The following is an 18,605-nucleotide window of genomic DNA, read 5'->3' as shown; positions in this document are numbered from 1 at the left end:
GAAAGTGTGTGTTTGTGTGTGTGTGTGTGTGTGTGTGTGTGTGTGTGTGTGGACTTTCGGACCCTCCTGGACATTTGACAAAGATAAAGCTCCCTACTTTAAAATGTCTGATTCTAAACTTTCTGTAGAGCAATCATTAAACATTTAATATACTTTAAATTATAAATGGCTCAAAAGAGGAGCGCCCTGGCACTGCCAGCAATTTACAGAGAGCAAATGCACGTATGCATGGATCTGTAGCACATTTTTAGAGGGGCTCCATCAAATATTTACAGCACCCGCCTCTCCCTCCTTGTTAAGTTTCTATTAAGTTGGGACACTATTTATTGATTTTGAGCCAGTGTTCGACCATTGGACTTCGGAGTCGCCTATGTGGTCCAAACATTTGAAGGCGTTTGATTAGAAACACCATCATCTTGCATTCATGTCCTGTCAAAATTACAAATTTCCAAGCAGTAAAAACCCTTGTTTTTTTTTTTGTTTGTTTAATTCACACAGAGTAAAAAAGTTTGTGAATCCATTTTATAAAGACATTTTCTGTGACGTCAATGTGCATTGCGAAAAGCACTATTCAAATAAAACTGACTTGACGTCATATAAAAAAAGGACAGCTAGAGTCAATGAAAATTGTTTCAAATAGTTAAACCCTTAAGGTTTTTTTTTTTAATTATTATTCGTACTTGGTCTAAAAAGACAAAAAACAAAACCACTTTATAAAGACATTTTCTGTGACGTCAAAGTGTATTGTGAAAATCATTATACAAATAAAATCGACTTGACATCATATAAACAGTCAAAGGGCAGCTAAAGTCAATGAAAAATGTGTTCACAACCTGTATTTAATGTATTTCAAATAATATGTTCAATGAAGAAAAGAAATGGGGCAAGAGAAAGTAATTTATCGGATTGTGAAAAGTGAGCCAAAAATATGAAATAACACCACAGTAATGTGAAAGAAAAACTACATTCATGTCATTTGCCTTCTTGGAAAAACTATTTATAGCCAATGAGCCGACGCAGGAAAGTGAACTGCTCAACATCCCACAGGAACCTGATGCAAGAACAAAACGCATGGGCTGTTTGGAATTCTCTTCAGGTGGTAAGAACACGCTTCGGGTTTGTCTCATTTGTAGCAGTTTGCAGTGGGGGTGGAGCCGTCTTCATCTGCTGCCTTATTTATGCTCAGCGCCACATATTTACTTACCTGCTTTAAATTTTTCATTCATGCCGCCCATGTGTGATGAAATAGCGAACGCAGAGCCAATCGCAGTTTAAATCACCTGAGAGGGCACTGACAGCTCTAAAAAGCCCTATTACATGTACTTCCAAATGCTTTATATGATGATGGAGGGGTATGTCTCAAAATCTTAAGTGTAACATGATTGGGAGAAAGTGTTCACCTGTGCGGGTCTTAGTGTTGGTTAGGATTTCCTGCAGCCGCTCCTGGAGTTTATCGGCTCTTTTTCTCTCCAAATGGAGCTGCCTCTTCAAGTCTTTCAGCTGCAGACATAACATGACAGCCATTATTTGGACATCTGATGGACATTTAGTTTGAAGGACATTTAGCAGACTATAAACCAGTATAGTATTTGGACACTTAAGCCACACTTAAAGGGATAGTCCACCCAAAAATGAAAAGTCATCATTTACTCCCCTCAAGTTGTTTCCAACCTGTATGAATTTCTTTCTTCTGCTGAACGCAAGATATTTTGAAGAATATGGGTAACCAAACAGTTGATGGTCCCTACTGACTTCCATAGTATGGAAAAAGCTACTATGGAGGTCAATGGGGACCATCAAGTGTTTGGTTACCCATATTCTTCAAAATATCTCATACAGAAACTCATACAGGTTTGGAACTGAACCTGGAGGGTGAGTAAATGATGGCAGAAGTTTTATTTTTGGGTGAACTATCCCTTTAAAAAATAAATAAATGTCTAAATATCATTACATAAAATTGCAAACCAACAATTTGAGTTGAATTACTGAAATAAATTAACTTTTCCACGACATTCTAATTTATTGAGATGCACCTGTATACCGACAACATCAACTAAATATCCCATCCTCCAATTTTGCCGCAGTAGCACTACAAAATCCTTTTGTTTTTTGTCGGAAGGAGAAAAAGAGGGTAAGATATATGAAATTTCATCCATTTTGTGGCCAAAATCGCTTCAAGTAGGAAGGAACTTCCCAGAGGGACTGCATTTGTAACCTAATAAACAGTGTGCCTAATAAATAATGCCACAGAAAAACTATAACCAAAACTTTATTGAGCTAAAAGTATGGACAGCTTCTGGAGCTGGAAACACACACACACACACACACACACATAGAGAGACAATCAATAAACTGTCAAACGAGATTCTATTGATGAAACGGCTAGAGCGTTAATGAACGCTGATCGACCTTCGTCAATGGGAGGTCTGGTTTCAGGTCTGTAGGGCAGAGAGGTGTCCTGCCCATCGCCTGGGACCATTTTAATTCACTTTCTGGGAAATGGAGAGAGGGAAAGCCCTGATTCATCCCTTTCTCCTGACTGGATTGCCTACTTACCGCTGAACTACCTTTTTTCTCCAGGATTCTCTGTCCATCCACTGTATCTTTAATCTCCTGAAATACACACACAAAGGTCATTATAGTTCATCAAATCCATCTTTATTTTAAAACTACTGTCAAATGATTATTTTCAAATAACTTTTCAGTTTAGTTTGAAATGTTTCACTAAGCTACAGTTTAGTCTCTTTTTTTTATATATATTTTAGACAATAAAAAGACAGCACAACTGAAGATCCATATAAAACAAAAAAGGGCATTTAAATGCATTTATAGTGGAACTTCTATTGCAGAAATAATGTTATGCAATTCATGTTTTCAATATTTCATATTTATCTTATTATAATTATTATTATTATATTAACTATTTTAGTTCATATTTATTAGTTATGAATATACACTACCACTAAAAAGTTTAGGTTCAATAAGATTTTTAAATGTTTTTGAGTCTCAAGGATGCATTTATTAAAAAAATACATTAAAAACTGTAATATTGTGAAATTTTATTACAATTTAAAATAACTATTTTCCATTTTAATATATATATTAAAATGTCATTTATTCCTGTGATGCAAAGCTGAATTTTCAGCATCATTACTCCAGTCTTCAGTGTCACATGATCCTTCAGAAATCATTCTAATATGCTGATTTGTTGCTCAAGAAACATTTCTTATTATTGAAAGTAGTTGTGCTGCTTAATAACCATGATAATTTTTTTCCAAGATTATTTGATGAATTGAAAGTTAAAAAGAAAAGCATTTATTTGAAATAGAAATCTTTTGTAACATTATAAAAATCTTTTTAATCAATTGAATGCATCCTTGCTGAACAAAAGTAGTGATTTCTTAAAAAAAAAAAACATTTTAAATCTTACTGACCCACAAAAAGTGGAGTAGTGTATGATGTAGTGGCTGATGCTTTAAATCTTAGTATTAGTATACAGTAAGAACCATGACACAAGAAACATCAGAACAAAGGTAAGTCCTAATAAACCATTCTAAGATCAGACCAGGAAACACCAATTTTGCAGCTCTGAAAACTGAACATCACCCAGGAGCTGCTGGCAGCAGATGCTCACACAAAGAACAATGTCATCCTAATGTTGCATCGTTCTTGAGTCACATTTGAAATTACTGGTGAGCTCCAGTGATCACACCCCCACAATATTCTCCATCTGAGTCGTGACTTATTTAGCATCTTAAAAACACATAGTTCTCATCACGCTGAAGAACAAAAGCTCCAGCAGAGCCACTAGGAGACCAGTAGAGCGCTACAAATGAATACAGTCTGTTCACACACCTGTTTGAGTTTGCTGATTGTGTTGTTGAGTTCTTCTCTCTCTTTCTGCATCTCCATCACTTGCTGTTTGACTGTCTCCACCTCTGCAGCTTTAGCCTGAGAAACAGCAGGAATGTGTGTTAATTTATTCAAAACGGATAAGTTCTGGACAGAACTGATTATTTATTAATTTGTTTAATACACAGATTTGTCAGACTTGAAAAGTAGGATATGATATTTGATTAAATGACAAAGAACATGCTAAAATACAGTAAAATAAGCAAGTAATAAGTTGAAATATTTTCATTTGTGTGTGTGTGTGTGTACACATATATTCTGTGTTTTGTTAAACTAAAACTAAAATATATCTATCAGCATAAAAGAAAAGTTAGAAAATAAATTCTGTTCTCAAAATCTTGCATCAAAACAACTTCTTCTGCTTCTGAAATAAATTTTCTTTTGTGCTGACATAACCAAGGCTGTGCAGGCATGGTAAAAAATAATATTAAACGGTATGATCTAATTAAATCAGTCAAGTCATGCCGAAGATGGACTGGCCATAGGACTCCATCTCTGGCATGGATTGGTGTTTCAGTTCAGTAGAATCATAAATTAAATGCAATCAAATGTACTCCAGCTACAGCTTATTAAAAACAAAAGTAATTACATGAGATTTAACCTTGGGTTTCCATGACCTCATTGAGAAATTCTTAACTTTTGAGCACCTACAGACATGTCCCATGCATTTCATACTGTCTTTTAAGCTCATTAAGTAAAATTCTATGTCAAGCCATCATCCATCAACTCAGTGAGACGTGACAGAATTCTGATGTGTTTCTGAGACTTGAATATTTATGAAGACAACAAATGTGTCATAAAGACAAGATCTGCTAAATATAGCTTTACCGCTCATTACTTCATCTGCTTTCGCTGACTGTACTCCGTTAAGTGCTGTCAAACACCAAATGTGTTTTTATGATCACATCCAAAAAAAAGTTTACCTCCAGCTGAAGTGTGTGATCTTTCTGTACCCGCTGGATCTCTTCTGCATGGTCCAGTTTGTTCTTTTCCATGGTCTCCTGCTCACAACACAAACAAATGACACCAATATCAAGTATAAATCACCCAGACATCCAAGGATGAATGCAATATTTTGTTAGTTTGAAACATAAAAGTGAATCCAGTAAAATGCTCTTCTTTTTACCATTTGACAGTTTTAAAGTCTATAACTTTGAAGTTTGAAATTTGTATTTTACTTTTACATTTCAAACTTTAAAGCTACAGACTATAAAACTGTCAAATGGTGAAAAGCATTTTAGTGGATTTACAGTACGTTAATGGTTCAATTTCTTTTATATTTTACATTTATAAGAAATTGAAATATAACAATAAATCCACTGTAAATGCTCTTTACCATTTGGCATTTTAAAGTCTGCAACACGTTAACAAAAAAACAACACTGACATCATGTGGTCGGAATGATACTGATGTAGCCAGATGTAAACAACAAAAGACAGTTTCCATCTCTGCCAGTGCTTTGCAGCGAAAGATGATTGTGAACACACGGCACCTCTGCTTCCTTGAGCCTGCGCTCAAAACAGCCCTTTGTCCCCTCCATAGACTGAACCTGAGCTTTCAACTCCTCCACATACGGCTGAAGACCCTCCAGCTCTTTGGTACGAGCCTGAAAAAAAAAGAAACACAGTTGTAAATAGAAATTAAGCAGATCGTTTCTGTCCAAAGTACACTTTGTACAGACACAATCCACCTGGAGAAACCTGAGGTTAAGTGCTTTGTTGAATGTTCATGTCTCAACCTACAAGCATTCAGTTAGCGTCTCACAAAGGTTCCTTACTCTCTCGTCTCGTAGCTGTGAGCGGATCTCCTCTTCCATGCGGTTCTTCTCCTCATGGAGGCCGCGGAGCTCCTTCTCATAGCGGGCCCTGATGCTCAGCACTTCCTTCTCATGCTGCAAGCGCACATCGCTGAGTTCCTCTTTGTGCCGTGACTTCTCCTGCGCCGTCTCAATGGCCAGTTCATCCAGCATGACTTTACGCTTATCCGCAGTCTGAGAAAGTAAAGATAGCGTTCACTTTCTTCTTATCAGTGTGGTATTTCGTTTTAAATAAAATGTGGCAATATCAAAGCTCCAGTCATTGTCAAGACTGTATCACACATATTTTTCTTGATTTTTTCTTCTTTCGAACAACTGTTATTTAAATTACAGGTATTTAGACGGATAGAAACCTCCATAATTTAATTTATATACAGTGGTGTGAAAAAGTGTTGGCCCCCTTCCTGATTTCTTATTTGATGATCTGAAATATTAAAGTGTGACAAACATGCAAAAAAATAAGGAATCAGGAAGGGGGCCAACACTTTTTCACACCACTGTAGAAAAGAATGACAAACTTTTTATTTACTTTTTTTATTGTGATATTATTTTCAAGATTAGGCTAATTTTAATTGTCATTATTGTAATGTGGAGAAGCCGTAAATTAACCGTAAAATATTTATACATAATTTTGTGCTGAATTTGACGCAGATTTAAAATGTATAAAAAGTGTGTTATATCAGGATGATCTACATTGCTGTAGCAAAAGAAGCCTGTTTAATTCAAAGTGTCAGAACGACGGTGGAAAATTATCATTTAAAACTGTAAAAATTGGTTTTGGTGCAAGAAACATTCACTAACATCACTAGAGGGAAGAAAAAAATAATAAAACTTGTACAAAAGAACTCGAAAGGTGAATCTTCCGGAGCTCATTTGTGTCTAAATCCGATTGCGGCTTTTACATTAATAAAGTCATTATGATGGTCAAAAGATCAGAGCATTAGAGCACTCACTAAAGAAGCTTAAATGAAGACAGAGATAGTGAGTGCACCAAACGTCAAACTACTTTCACCTGCTGCAGTGGGAATTGTCTGAATTGTGAAAGGATCAGAAGGTTTGTGTGTGTCGTCACCTTTCTGGCTTCCTCTAACTCCTGCTGTAGCTTGTCCTTCTCCAGACCCAGTTCAGTGAGCTGCTCCAGTAGTCGACTATTCGCTCGGTTTGACTCCTGATCAGCAAGAAGTCGTCAAATCATTTTTATGATCGATCTGATTACTAATTCTAAAATATATATTACTTCGCTATAATAAAAACATTAAAAATACTTTTGTAACTGCTGAAGTAATAAAAGTATTGAAGCAATTGTTTTTTTGCTTTTCGATTTAAAAAAAAAAATTAAAAGGCTTTAAAAACAAACAAAAAAAAATGTTAATAGTTTTTTTCATCAGAATGGATTTTCTCAAAAACAGACTTTTCTGCTGGTGAGCATAAAAAAATAATAATACTGACTAATAATATTATAGTATAATATGATTCCTATGTCCAGTGACACTGGATAAAGCATTTTATTTAGAAATAAAAAAAAGTTGAATATGTTCCGAATGCTTTTCAGTTTTGTTTTCAAAGTTAACAGGTGCCAAAATACCTGTAGCTGTGAGTTGAGATCATCTCTCTGCGCCAGGAAGCTCTCCAGTTCTGTACGTTTCTGCTGAAGCTCTGCGTTTAGCATCAGATTTTGCTCTCTCAGCAAATTCTGTTCCTGAGTCTTCACTGTTTGGATCTGCAAAAAAACATACACTGAGTTTCAGATAAACCCCAAAGAACCCCGGACAACTGAATTAAGTCTTATTCAGTCTGAATTTGGTGTATATGCAAGAAAATGCCAACAGAAGACAAAAGAAGAATTAGTAAGGTGCAGAAAACACTAGACAACAGCTGAGAAATGCAATATCAACATAAATGTACCCATGAGTGCTTTCAAGCTAAATATAAACTTTTATACATGATGCAACACATATTTATGTATGAATGTATGTGTGAACATACATACACACAAAAACTATGGCTAAACAAAAACATACATAGACAAACATTAAAAACAGGAACTTTTTAAAACTCCAGTCAGGGTTAAAGTGCTGTAGGCGCTAAATGACCCTTATGCAGCCTTGCAGTGTTCTTAAAATCGGATTTGGTCTCTTATTTAATCCATATATATATATATATTTAAATATTAATATTTAGGTATTGCTCACAAAGGATAATGGGTTTGATTCCCAAGAAGTGCACATACTAATGTAAATGTATACCTTAATGCATTTTAAGTCACTCTGGAATGAATAAACAATGATTTTGGCTGGTGAGCAATAAACTAAAACAGTATTTAAATATGCCGTTTTGAATTTCAGTTTGAAGTTATCACACAGCCATACTTGCATTAAAGACACCAATCACAATGCGATTAGAAAATCACACAAAACCAGATTTTAAAACAAAACAATGTAACTTTAGGAACCTCCATGAATTTCCTTTTAGATATTGACATTTTTTCAAAGAAGAAAGTGCATGGCATCAAACAAATTGGCGTGAACTGAGAGTGCATTCTTAATCCCTTCAGTTTTTAGTAGTAATATAGGTAATGGCGATAAAGTTGATAAAAGTGACATTAGTATGCGTGTATTAACAGTTAATGGTACAAAGATCATGCGTGTTAGACCAGACAGTCATTCGAGTGAAGATGATGCTGGAACTGGGGTTGATGAAGGTCGTGAGGCTGTATCATGGTCAAGTACCTGTTCTAGGGCTGCTAGATTTGTCCTGAGAGCATCGTTCTCACTCAGCATGCCCTCCACCTGCTCCTGACTGACCGCACTCTGACACGCTACCTGCAGCTCCGCCCAAACACAAAACCACCCCACAAGACCAGGAGACAGAGAGAGAAAGCAAGACAAAAAAGAAAAAAGCAACACCAAATGAAAGATTGAAATAAAAGAGCAAAAGAATAAAGTACAATGAGTGAATAGAAGAACCAAAAAGAAAATGAATAAATGAAATAAAAATAATAAAATATAAAAAATATGAAAATGTTGAATATATATGTGTGTGTAAATTAGACAAAAACAGAAAAAAACATGAAAAATAACAAATGAAAGAACAAGTGAACAAACAAGGGAATTAACCAAAAAACATTACATTTTTTTTTTTTTTAAATAATGAAAAACAAAACAACGAAAAGGGAAAATTATGAACATTTTGAAAAAAAAAAAAGTATAAAATAAAATAAAGGGAAAAAATACAGAACAGAAAAAAAGCAAAAAGAACAACAAACAACAAAACCATGAAAAAATAACAAAAGAAAATAAATAAAGAACAATTGAGGAAGTAAATAATAAAGAAAATTGCAAAAAAAATGAAATGAACAAAGAAAATGGGGGAAAAAATTGAATGAAATAAAAATTATAAAATGTTCAAAATATTAACATTTTAAAGAAAATATGAAAGAAAAAATACAGAAGCAAAAAGGATATAAAGAAGGGAACATGTACAGAGAAAGGAGGAGATGAGATTGATGAATAAAGACATGTTCAGCGGCAGCGTGGGATTGTAGGGGAAGATGAACACAAGAAGAATAAAGCCCAAGGGGTGAACAAGAGCAAGAGATGATAAAGAAAGAACGCTCAAAACAAGTGAAAAGAAGAGAGAAGAAAACAGGCTGAGTTAGAGAATCCACATCAAACAGAAGAGACCCAGTCAAGCAATTCTGAATGGAAAAACAGAACAGGGAAGTTCTTCATCCTTATCTGCTTGCTGTTCATTAGAGGCAGCTGCTTAATTAAGATTTGTCACCTCATGGAGGAAGTGAAAGACATTTGTGGTGGCAGGACTTGCAGTAGGGCCGACGGCAGTACAAGAGCAGCCCTTTCCTCAGGGTCCCCGGCGGAGCGCGTGTGCCCCTAAGCCACCTGCAGTGAGCCCCACTAATCCTTAATTACTCAGCTGATCCTGAGCACCATCATCCATAAACACTCAATTAAACAGGCTGCTCTCTGGGTAATTATAAACTTCACGAACTTCTCCTTAAGCACAAAGAGTTTGCTATCAGCAGAAAGACTGCTGTGTCTTCCGGTTCATATTAAAGGCAGAGTAAGTGATTTCTGGTAGCCAATGTTTATATTTGAACCACCAAAACAAACACGCCCCTAACCCCAAAAGGGTCTTGCCCCTATTTTGATAGCTCCGCCCCACATATATGTACGCAACCCAGGCAACGATTAGTTCTGTGAAACAAAGCAAAACCAATGTTACACCGTGTCTACGGACGTGAGCTGCGCGGCGCAACAAATCCCCGACAGAAAACTGCTGCCGGGTTCTATTTATGACGTGCTGACACAAATTTCAAATGGTTTTCAACGGTCGTTTGATCGCGTCCAGTGTAGGCAGACTTTAGCTGTTGTAGACACAGTGTTACTCACCTATTGAGAAGAAACAAAGCAACCTCGGCGTCCGATCGCAGGCCTCCGCTCCTTGAGTTCTCTCCAGCGATGGAAAGCTGATCCGATATTTACACAGGTCCTACTTCTTGCCTTATCGTTCCACAGACGTTTTCCTCTTTTGTTTTTTATCAGCCATCTCTATCTTTCTGTCGCTCGGCTCGGCTAATGAAAACTGAAAGCGCTCTCCTCCACATCACGAGTAGACACGCCCCTTACTGCTGATTGGCTACAAGTTTGTTTTGCGATTCGGCCCAAATCAGTTTTCTAAAGTGTTTTTGAAAAATCACTTACTCTGCCATTAAAGGGATAGTTAATACTATATACTCACCCTCATGTTGCTCCAAACCTGTTTGACTTCGTTTAAGACACTTTCTTAAAACAAAAAAAACACTTTGAAGAATGTTTATGCTTCAGTACAATGAAAGTGACGCTCCAAAAATGCATATATTTTAAGTCTTCTGAATTCACAATTAATCACTTTAAGTCATGTTTTATTAAAAACAAGGCTGCAAAAAATGTATTGCCATTCATGAATATTAAAATGCGGTGCACTGCAAGATTCAAGTAGTTCAAAACAAAAAGCCATGTGTGAATATGCAAAAATGGGGAAGATTATCAAGGAATAACAATTTGACCAGATGAAATTCAGTCGGTTTCTCTCACCAAGTTATCATACGACTCCAGGAGATTTGGAATATAGTGCAAAAGTCATATGAAGTATGATGCCGTTTTGTCATTTTTGGAGCTCAATAACATCTGTCCCCATTCACTTTCACTGTATCGAGAAAAACACCCAGGACATACTTCTCCTGTCGAGTTCCACAAAAGAAAGAAAGTCAGGTTTGGAATAAAATGATGGTGAGTAATTGAGAACAGAATTTTCCTTTCTGGTTGAACTGAATAAGTAACTTTAAGACTGTAAAAGGCTTTCTAAGCAAAGCTAAACTACATTTTAAAACAAAGCTGAAAACCAAAACAACTAAATAATCATAAAACTGCCATTTAAAAAAAACTCAAATTTTCATTATTTGATTGTTTTAAGTGGAACAATAAAAACGTAATTGTGTTCCACGCTAACAACAACACCCACATGAGCCTTTTACGGTTTATTTAATTGAATCTGTAGGACCTATTATCATTAAAATTGCACTCAATTTATGCAGATTAATTGCCTGCTTTCTTTCATTTATAAACCTGTTAGTAAACGGCAAACCAGCAGATGCGGAGATTGCAGATTAATTCTCTGGAGATGCACTAACGACCATCTGTGACAGAATAAACATTAAAAGAAATGCTAAATGAACATTTTAACCAACTATTCATCTTCTGTATTCTTCCTATTAGTGCCTTTGACGATGTTTGGAATGGAACACTAGCATAATCTGCAGTATGTACTGTATACTGCACTGTATACTATGTAGTATGCAAGATTAAAACATTTCAAATGTGGTTGCATGACCACAGTAATTTGTTTAATTCAGTAACTGGCGCCCAGTAGTCATCTCAGAAATTAATATTTCACATTTTTAACCAATCTTGTGCACTACCTGATCTTTGAGCGCATGGATGGCCATCTCATGCTCTTTCTGTTTACTCTGCAACTGCTCCTTCAGTTCAGCGACGTTCTGAAATCGCACACACAAACCAACAGGCAGGAAGATTCAATGCATTTCTAGTATGACAGTGATGGATGCAGCAGTGTGTCTACGGTCCATTAATCTCTGCAGATGTGCCTCAGTGCCAGAGTCTGATCCTGAAGCACTGACTGCAGTCTTTAGCCCACTCTCAAGGGTTTGGAAATGTTTATCATCATACTCCCTTAGTGGCCATCCATCGATCGCCCTCTGAGATGTGCAACAAATGGGCTTTAATATTGGGGAATTTGGCAGGGTGGGCCTGAGCGGATCTCACCTGATTGGCTGCCATTAAATCTGTCTGCAATTTCTGCACACGAAGATTTATGGATTTGAGCTCCTCCTCTTTCCTCTGTTGGATCTCATCAATTTTAGTCCTGTGGAAACAAATGCATCATATGCTATGAGGGGTTTGATGTGACTAATGTGTGGTAGGGTCTATTCCCAGGCATCACAAAATGAATACCTAAATAAAACGGCAAATTCAGCAGGAAAAACATTACAGGTGAGTGTAAATGACATCATGGGAACAGATTTAATATAGAGTTGGGTTCCAGAAGTAAAAATGCCATTAAAAATCATCAGAGCTAAATAATTGTTTAGCATTTAAGATAAACTAATTGTGAGCCATACATAATGTTTCTACAGAAGCCATAAGAGTGATTTCGAATTCTTTTTTTTATTATTATTGAAGTTTCTTAAAGGAATAGTTCACCCAAAAATGAAAATTAGCTGAAAATATACTCCCCCTCAGGCCATCCATGATATAGATGAGTTTCTTCATTGGAACAGATTTGATTCATCTCATTTGCTCACCAATGGTTCCTCTACAGTGAATGGGTGTTGTTATTTTGAAGTTAAAACGTATTATTGATGGATTTGTTACTTATAAACACTCAGATTTTCAGTTCACAAGACATTCATTGATGGACTGGAGTGGTGTGGATTACTTGTGGATTATTGTGATGTTTTTATCAGCTGTTTGGACTCTCATTCTGATGGCACCCATTCATTGCAGAGGATCCATTGGTGAGCAAACGATGTATTGCTAAATTTCTTTAAATCTCTACCAATGAAGAAACAAACTCATCTACATCTTGGATGACCAAAGGGTGAGGATAGATATTTTTGGGTGGACTACTCCTTTAACGGATACAAATATGTATGATCCGTTCTGAGAGTGTAGAAAGAGTCAGACTTACATTTATTTTGCAGATGCTTTAATCCAAAGCAGATCAGTTTAAAATCAAGTGGGATTGTAGCAAATTGCCACTAAAATTGACAACATTCGGAGGTATAATACACTCGTCAATTTAGTGCCCTAAATTCATAAGTACACCATCAGCAGTCCTGATTCAAAATTCACCAATCAGATTCATGGGTGAGTATTTTGTTCTTGCATAACCGACAGAGTATCTTCAATTTGCTTTGTTTTTTATTTTGAAAGAAATATTAAATAATGCAACTCATCTTTAGGTTCAAGCCTTATACTTTAACTCTTCACTGAGAAAATAAATGGCAAATGCATTTCCAGAACCCAGCCTCCTAAAAAGTCCCTGTTGAGCTTTATCGCAAAGTAACTGCTCTGCTGGGTTTGCCTTTCTCACCTGCTGTCATTGTAAAGTGCTTCTTTCTCAACTTGTAGTCGCTGGAAGCTGTAAAGAGAAGCATAAAGAGACTTGAATCCTCATTGGCCCTAAAAAAAAACCATACAGCAGTGATAAATAACAGGCAGCATCTCCTGATCAGTGAAAGCAGGCCCCGTGTTGACCAGAGGGATGCGGATCGGAGGCAGTCGTGCTGATACAGCAGTCTACAGCCAGTGCCAGCACAACAAGTTCACGTTCAGACTCATTACACTGACACAGAGACTGTCGCTAGGCCACAGCCGAGTTATCACGGCACCTAGAATGGAACACTAAGGGGTGATGTAATCACACGGAGAGTTCTGATTGGCTGAGGGCCACTGTACAGAGAAAGAGGACTCGAGTTAAATGGAGGATTGAAAGTCATTTATTTTGTGCTTGAGGAGGTAATGTGTTCAAATGGAATATCTTCCATTAATATTGTCTTTAACTTCCATTCTTCCATATTTCAGCAGGTTTTGCATCAAATCACTCCATCACTGTCTTCCTCAATTAATCACCGCAATGTGTAGTCTTGCGCAGGTTTAAAAGTGCACTCAGTCATTTTGCCCTAAAGTTGTTTTACCCCTAAAGAAATTAATATTTCTTTTAAAAACTTGGTAAGATGATGCACACTCATATGGCTCACTGAGAACAGTGCATTTCTACCACGGCTTTGCATTTGTTATGTACATGTCACTAAATCATGTCAACTGTCATGTTGGCCAGCACAACATACACAGCATAAAAAAAAAAATTAGTGAGTGTACCTTTAAGAAATGCGAAGTTAAAGTAAAAAAAAAACACTTCAATAATTGCAGTAAACAGCAACTATCTTCAAGCCTTAAAGAAAAATATTCAAAAGTATCATAGAATGATCCCTTTTGACTCAATTTTCCAAGTGCTGTGAGGGCATACGATAGTGTTGACAAACTAAATCGAACTGAAATTTGAATTATTATTTAGCGAAAGTCCTGACCTTGGCCACTGGTCCTCTGTACAAGACTGTGCATTCATGAGACTGTATTAATGCAGAAGTTCATTTCAGCTTGCTCAGCAAAAGCCTACAAACGCACCATTTCAAGAAATCAATGTTAATCAAAATGCGACACACGGTTCCTAGAAAATTATGCAGATAGTGGTGAATATTTCCGTTGTGTTCTGGTTGTTCTCATGAATGCACAGTCGTTCACAGCAGACCAATGGCCAAGCTCAGTATTATGGCTAAATAATAATTTAAACAAAAAATATAATTTTTTCACCAAACCCTACCATACGCCTCCAGAATAGGGATGTAACAATTAACCGCGAGCCGGTCGAAAATATGTGACGATTCAAATCGGTTGAGATGCCAAACAAAACGCGATACAATTGGAGTAGGAGTTTATATGAATGTATCTCTGAGGGGAACTGACTATCTTTAGAAAAGTTTACGTGGTATTTTCTTTTCATCTTGCCTCTGAACAATGCATATTAAAGTAGTGTTCATAAGCAGCGGTAACCCAGGAAACACTGTATAATTGCTGTTCATAAGCGCCACCTGCTGTCAGAGAGTGAATCTGCTTCTCATTCAGCTTGTCTGCTGTTTTGCTCAAATATATGTTTTATGTAGTATAGTTTCACAAAACTAAAGTCAGACCATTCTGTTTTTGCTTCAAATTTCAAAATTATACAGTCTAATTTAAATTAAAAACTACTCACGCTGCATGTATGCTGCATCTTTGTTAGGATCATGATTAAAATCCAGTGGTTGCCTCTAATTTTAAATGGAAAGCGCACAGACAAAGCCTTAGTTTGTTCATATTAAGAGATTTCTTTTATTTGTGTAACTTGTTTGATTTGGGGTTTGTTTTAAAATTTCAATTTAGTTTTGTTAAAATTCAATTTCACAAAGAAACGTGAAGCAATAGCCTAATAAAACAACATCTTTTCATTTACTGTATAATGTCTTCAATCTCATTATGTAAAAAAAAATTGTGAGAAAATCGAATCGTGAAATCAAAATCATAAATCGAATCGAATTATGAGTTGAGTGAATCGTTACATCCCTACTCCAGAACACTTGGAAAATATGGTTCCACTCTGTGATCCTTTTGCTTCTTTTTCTGCTTGAAGCTGTTCGCTATTCATTGCCATTATATGGATGGGGGCAAGCAAAACATGTTTTTTTAAATTTCTCATTTTGTGGGCTGAAGAAGAAAGAAGGTCATATGACATTAGAACATCACCAGGGTGAGTAAATAATTACTTAATTTTCATTTTTAAGTTAACTATCGCTGTAATAAGAAAGTGCTGAACATATATGAACAAATAAAGCATAAAAGCAACTTACCTCTCTTGTTTTTTCTTCAACTTATCAGACAACTAATAAATGGAAAAAGAAAAAAAAAAGACATTATCACTGGCATCTTTATCACTGAGCACACATGCTAACTGAAACAGACAAATGACACTTACTTTAGCATTTTCATCTTGTAGTTTTGTGATTTCTGCCTGCTTGGACATCTGAAAATGAAAATAAATATATTACAACAAGAAATGTCTTTTGTAGGGACTAAAATATGGATTAACATAATAATAGAATAAGAATATGCAATCTGATCTTTGAAAAAGTGAATCAATCAGAATTCAAAATGAAATGCATAAATGAACTGAAAATACAATATTTAATGTAAAAATGTATCATAAAATTAAAAAGTTATTTTTAATAGGCGACTTTCTAAAATGTTCTATTCTAAAATTATCTATTCATTCTAGAAAACATTTCGAATATTTAAACCTGCAAAATGCAATTTTAATCATAGACATGAAAGTATTCTCTGGAGCAAAGTGAGAATGAAGGTGTCCAAAATTAGCACCCACGGCGAGGGTAAAAATACACACTCATCATCAGCAAAATAAATCCTAGCATTTTGTCCTTTTGTCTGTTTCCTGCTGTTCTGTGTATTTAGAGGGCAAAACTGATACTTTTACCTCTAGTGTCATGAGTTGTTCCTTCAGTAAGCATTTCTCCTCCATTTCCGTTTGAAGCTTTAATGCCACCTCTGAAAGCCAGCGTTAACAGATATTAATGCACACGACCCCTAGAGTTTGAGAAGTGTTCAACTGAAGCTCAGTCAAAGTCAGACCATTGTGCTGCTATATGAAGATCCAGAACACATCCTTCCCTGGTTCTACTCAGTTAACTCCTCGGTAAGTTTGATAAGGTCACAACTTTAAAAGGAAGTTGTCAAAAAGATGTACTCACCGCTCAGCTCATTATCTCGCTGTTCTAGTTTGACGCTTTGCACTTCGGCCTAGAGAACACAGGAGGAGACCAAAAATATATACATATAATGAAATGAACTCTTTATCACAAAGGGTTTTAACAGCAGCTTCAGTTTCTACAAAGCAGCTCCACAAATAAAACCCCATTAAACACAGAAATCAGTGGATGTTGAAAGGAAAACCCTTTATGAAAGCTGACATTATGCATATGGAAACAAATCGACCCCATTTAAAGGGGTCCTATTATGTTCTTTTACAAAGTCTTGATTTTGTTTTGGGTATGTACTAGAACAGGCTCTCATACTAGGTTGTTCGAAAAACACATTATTTTTCACATATTTTACATTATTACAACACCTCTCTCCCCAGTCTGGCATGAACGGCTCGAATAGTTCCTGTATCAAATGAAGGCCCGCCTTCTGAAATGTGAAATGTGCTGTGATTGGTTAGCTGGGCCAGTGTGTGTTGTGATTGGCACCACTCGGCACCTGGTCGGGAAATGTCATGCCACTTACCATAGCCGCCTGCGAGCTTCAGTGTAAATATTGCGTCAATATCAAATCAATTTGAGCGCGATTTAAACCCGGATGATTGTAACCACTCTAAGTTCGTCTGCCTTGGGAAAGCTAGCATGTCTCTGACATAGTGATAACACTCGTTGCCTTCTCTAGTGCAGCTCAACCATGTCTCATCACATTCGTCGATATTTGTGATATCACGAATCCCGGAAAATATGCGTTGTTGTCCAAACGAGTCGTTCGTTGTAGTGTTTGAGAAGTGATTTCTGTTAAAGCTGCAGTCCGTAACTTTATTTAGTTAAAAATGATCCGAAATCAATATTTGAGCAAGTACATAACCAGCCAGTGTTCAAAACTATCGCCTTACTTTAGCCCGAATCACAACGGTTAGCTTATAATAATGTTTTCTAATTTGAGTGTTACGGGTAGGTTTTCGCGGGAAATTCGAGCATTGCACTGCGTCATTATGTCACGTCTGTAAACAAAGAAGTTGTCCCGGCTACTAGGCTATCGCATGTGAGGATCCTGGCCTATCATTTATAGCCTTTTCTCACAGAAGCCAGAATAATTAAATGTATCATTTTGATGGCGGACTGCAATCCATAAAGGATTATGTGTTTATGAAACACATGTGAATGAAATTAAATTATATTCCAGTTATAAATGTGCTTCTAATTACAGATAGCCTGGGATTACAAAGATTTGTATTTTAAAGAAAACCAGTTAGAAGGGAGCATAATTAGCTTTTTGGGTTAAAAGAATTTCTTAAAATTAAATTCGGTGAAAATTCTTATTTGGGTCATATTCCAAGACGTAGGCTAGAATCTGTGATTGCGAAGTACAGTAAATATCCATACCGGTGCGGTGACTGACTGCCACACACACATACTCCTCAAAACATTAGATTCATCCACGCTGGAGCCGTGCCGACTCACAACTCACGCAAGCTAGATAATTCCGCACAAAGCTGCAATTCCAGGTTTTCAAACAGTGATGGCGACAAAGAGGCAAAACTTACGGACTGCATAACTTTAAAATAAGTGTCAAATAACAAGGGCTTTGTGACAGGCTTCATGTGAACACATACATGCTTTTAAACACATTTTTCATAAGTAGCATTCAGTTCTTTTCACCAAATGACTCTAAGGAGATCTGTAAAATAATCCATGTGACATCAGGGGTTCAACCATCATTTTACAAAGCTACGAGAATACTTTTTGTGCGCAAAAGAAAAGAAAAAAACAACTTTATTCAACAATTCGTCTCCTCCGCATCACCCTGTAGCACCATTTTGGAGATTTTTTTTCTTTAGCGCACAAAGTATTCTCGTAGCTTCGTAAAATGATGGTTGAACCCCTGATGTCACATGGATTATTTTACCGATCTCCTTGCTACGTCTCTGG

The 18,605-nt window shown here is 36.4% G+C and overlaps 1 protein-coding gene across 4 annotated transcripts in view; it reads right to left on the bottom strand.

The window, feature by feature from the left end:
* LOC107734529 (GRIP1-associated protein 1-like) overlaps window positions 1-18,605 on the bottom strand; it is a 46,975-nt gene that overhangs the window by 22,232 nt on the left and 6,138 nt on the right. For 3 of the 4 annotated variants that reach the window (XM_016546508.1, XM_016546507.1, XM_016546505.1), the window contains exons 8-23: window positions 16,665-16,713; window positions 16,391-16,461; window positions 15,875-15,922; window positions 15,750-15,781; window positions 13,400-13,447; window positions 12,070-12,169; window positions 11,706-11,783; window positions 8,458-8,550; window positions 7,314-7,448; window positions 6,801-6,896; window positions 5,690-5,902; window positions 5,405-5,518; window positions 4,836-4,913; window positions 3,856-3,951; window positions 2,557-2,613; window positions 1,401-1,500 (exon numbers count right to left, since the gene is read on the bottom strand). In XM_016546508.1, coding sequence (XP_016401994.1) covers window positions 1,401-1,500; window positions 2,557-2,613; window positions 3,856-3,951; window positions 4,836-4,913; window positions 5,405-5,518; window positions 5,690-5,902; window positions 6,801-6,896; window positions 7,314-7,448; window positions 8,458-8,550; window positions 11,706-11,783; window positions 12,070-12,169; window positions 13,400-13,447; window positions 15,750-15,781; window positions 15,875-15,922; window positions 16,391-16,461; window positions 16,665-16,713 — 1,408 coding nt within the window. The remainder of the gene's footprint in view (window positions 1-1,400; window positions 1,501-2,556; window positions 2,614-3,855; window positions 3,952-4,835; window positions 4,914-5,404; window positions 5,519-5,689; window positions 5,903-6,800; window positions 6,897-7,313; window positions 7,449-8,457; window positions 8,551-11,705; window positions 11,784-12,069; window positions 12,170-13,399; window positions 13,448-15,749; window positions 15,782-15,874; window positions 15,923-16,390; window positions 16,462-16,664; window positions 16,714-18,605) is intronic. The other variant, XM_016546509.1, reaches the window with a different exon arrangement.

Source organism: Sinocyclocheilus rhinocerous, unplaced genomic scaffold (genome assembly GCF_001515625.1).
Source record: "Sinocyclocheilus rhinocerous isolate Xijiao unplaced genomic scaffold, SAMN03320098_v1.1 scaffold99, whole genome shotgun sequence".
In the NCBI taxonomy this organism is placed as follows: domain Eukaryota; kingdom Metazoa; phylum Chordata; class Actinopteri; order Cypriniformes; family Cyprinidae; genus Sinocyclocheilus; species Sinocyclocheilus rhinocerous.
The sequence above is the reverse complement of the archived record's forward strand: the minus strand, read 5'-3'. Positions and strand labels throughout refer to the sequence as shown.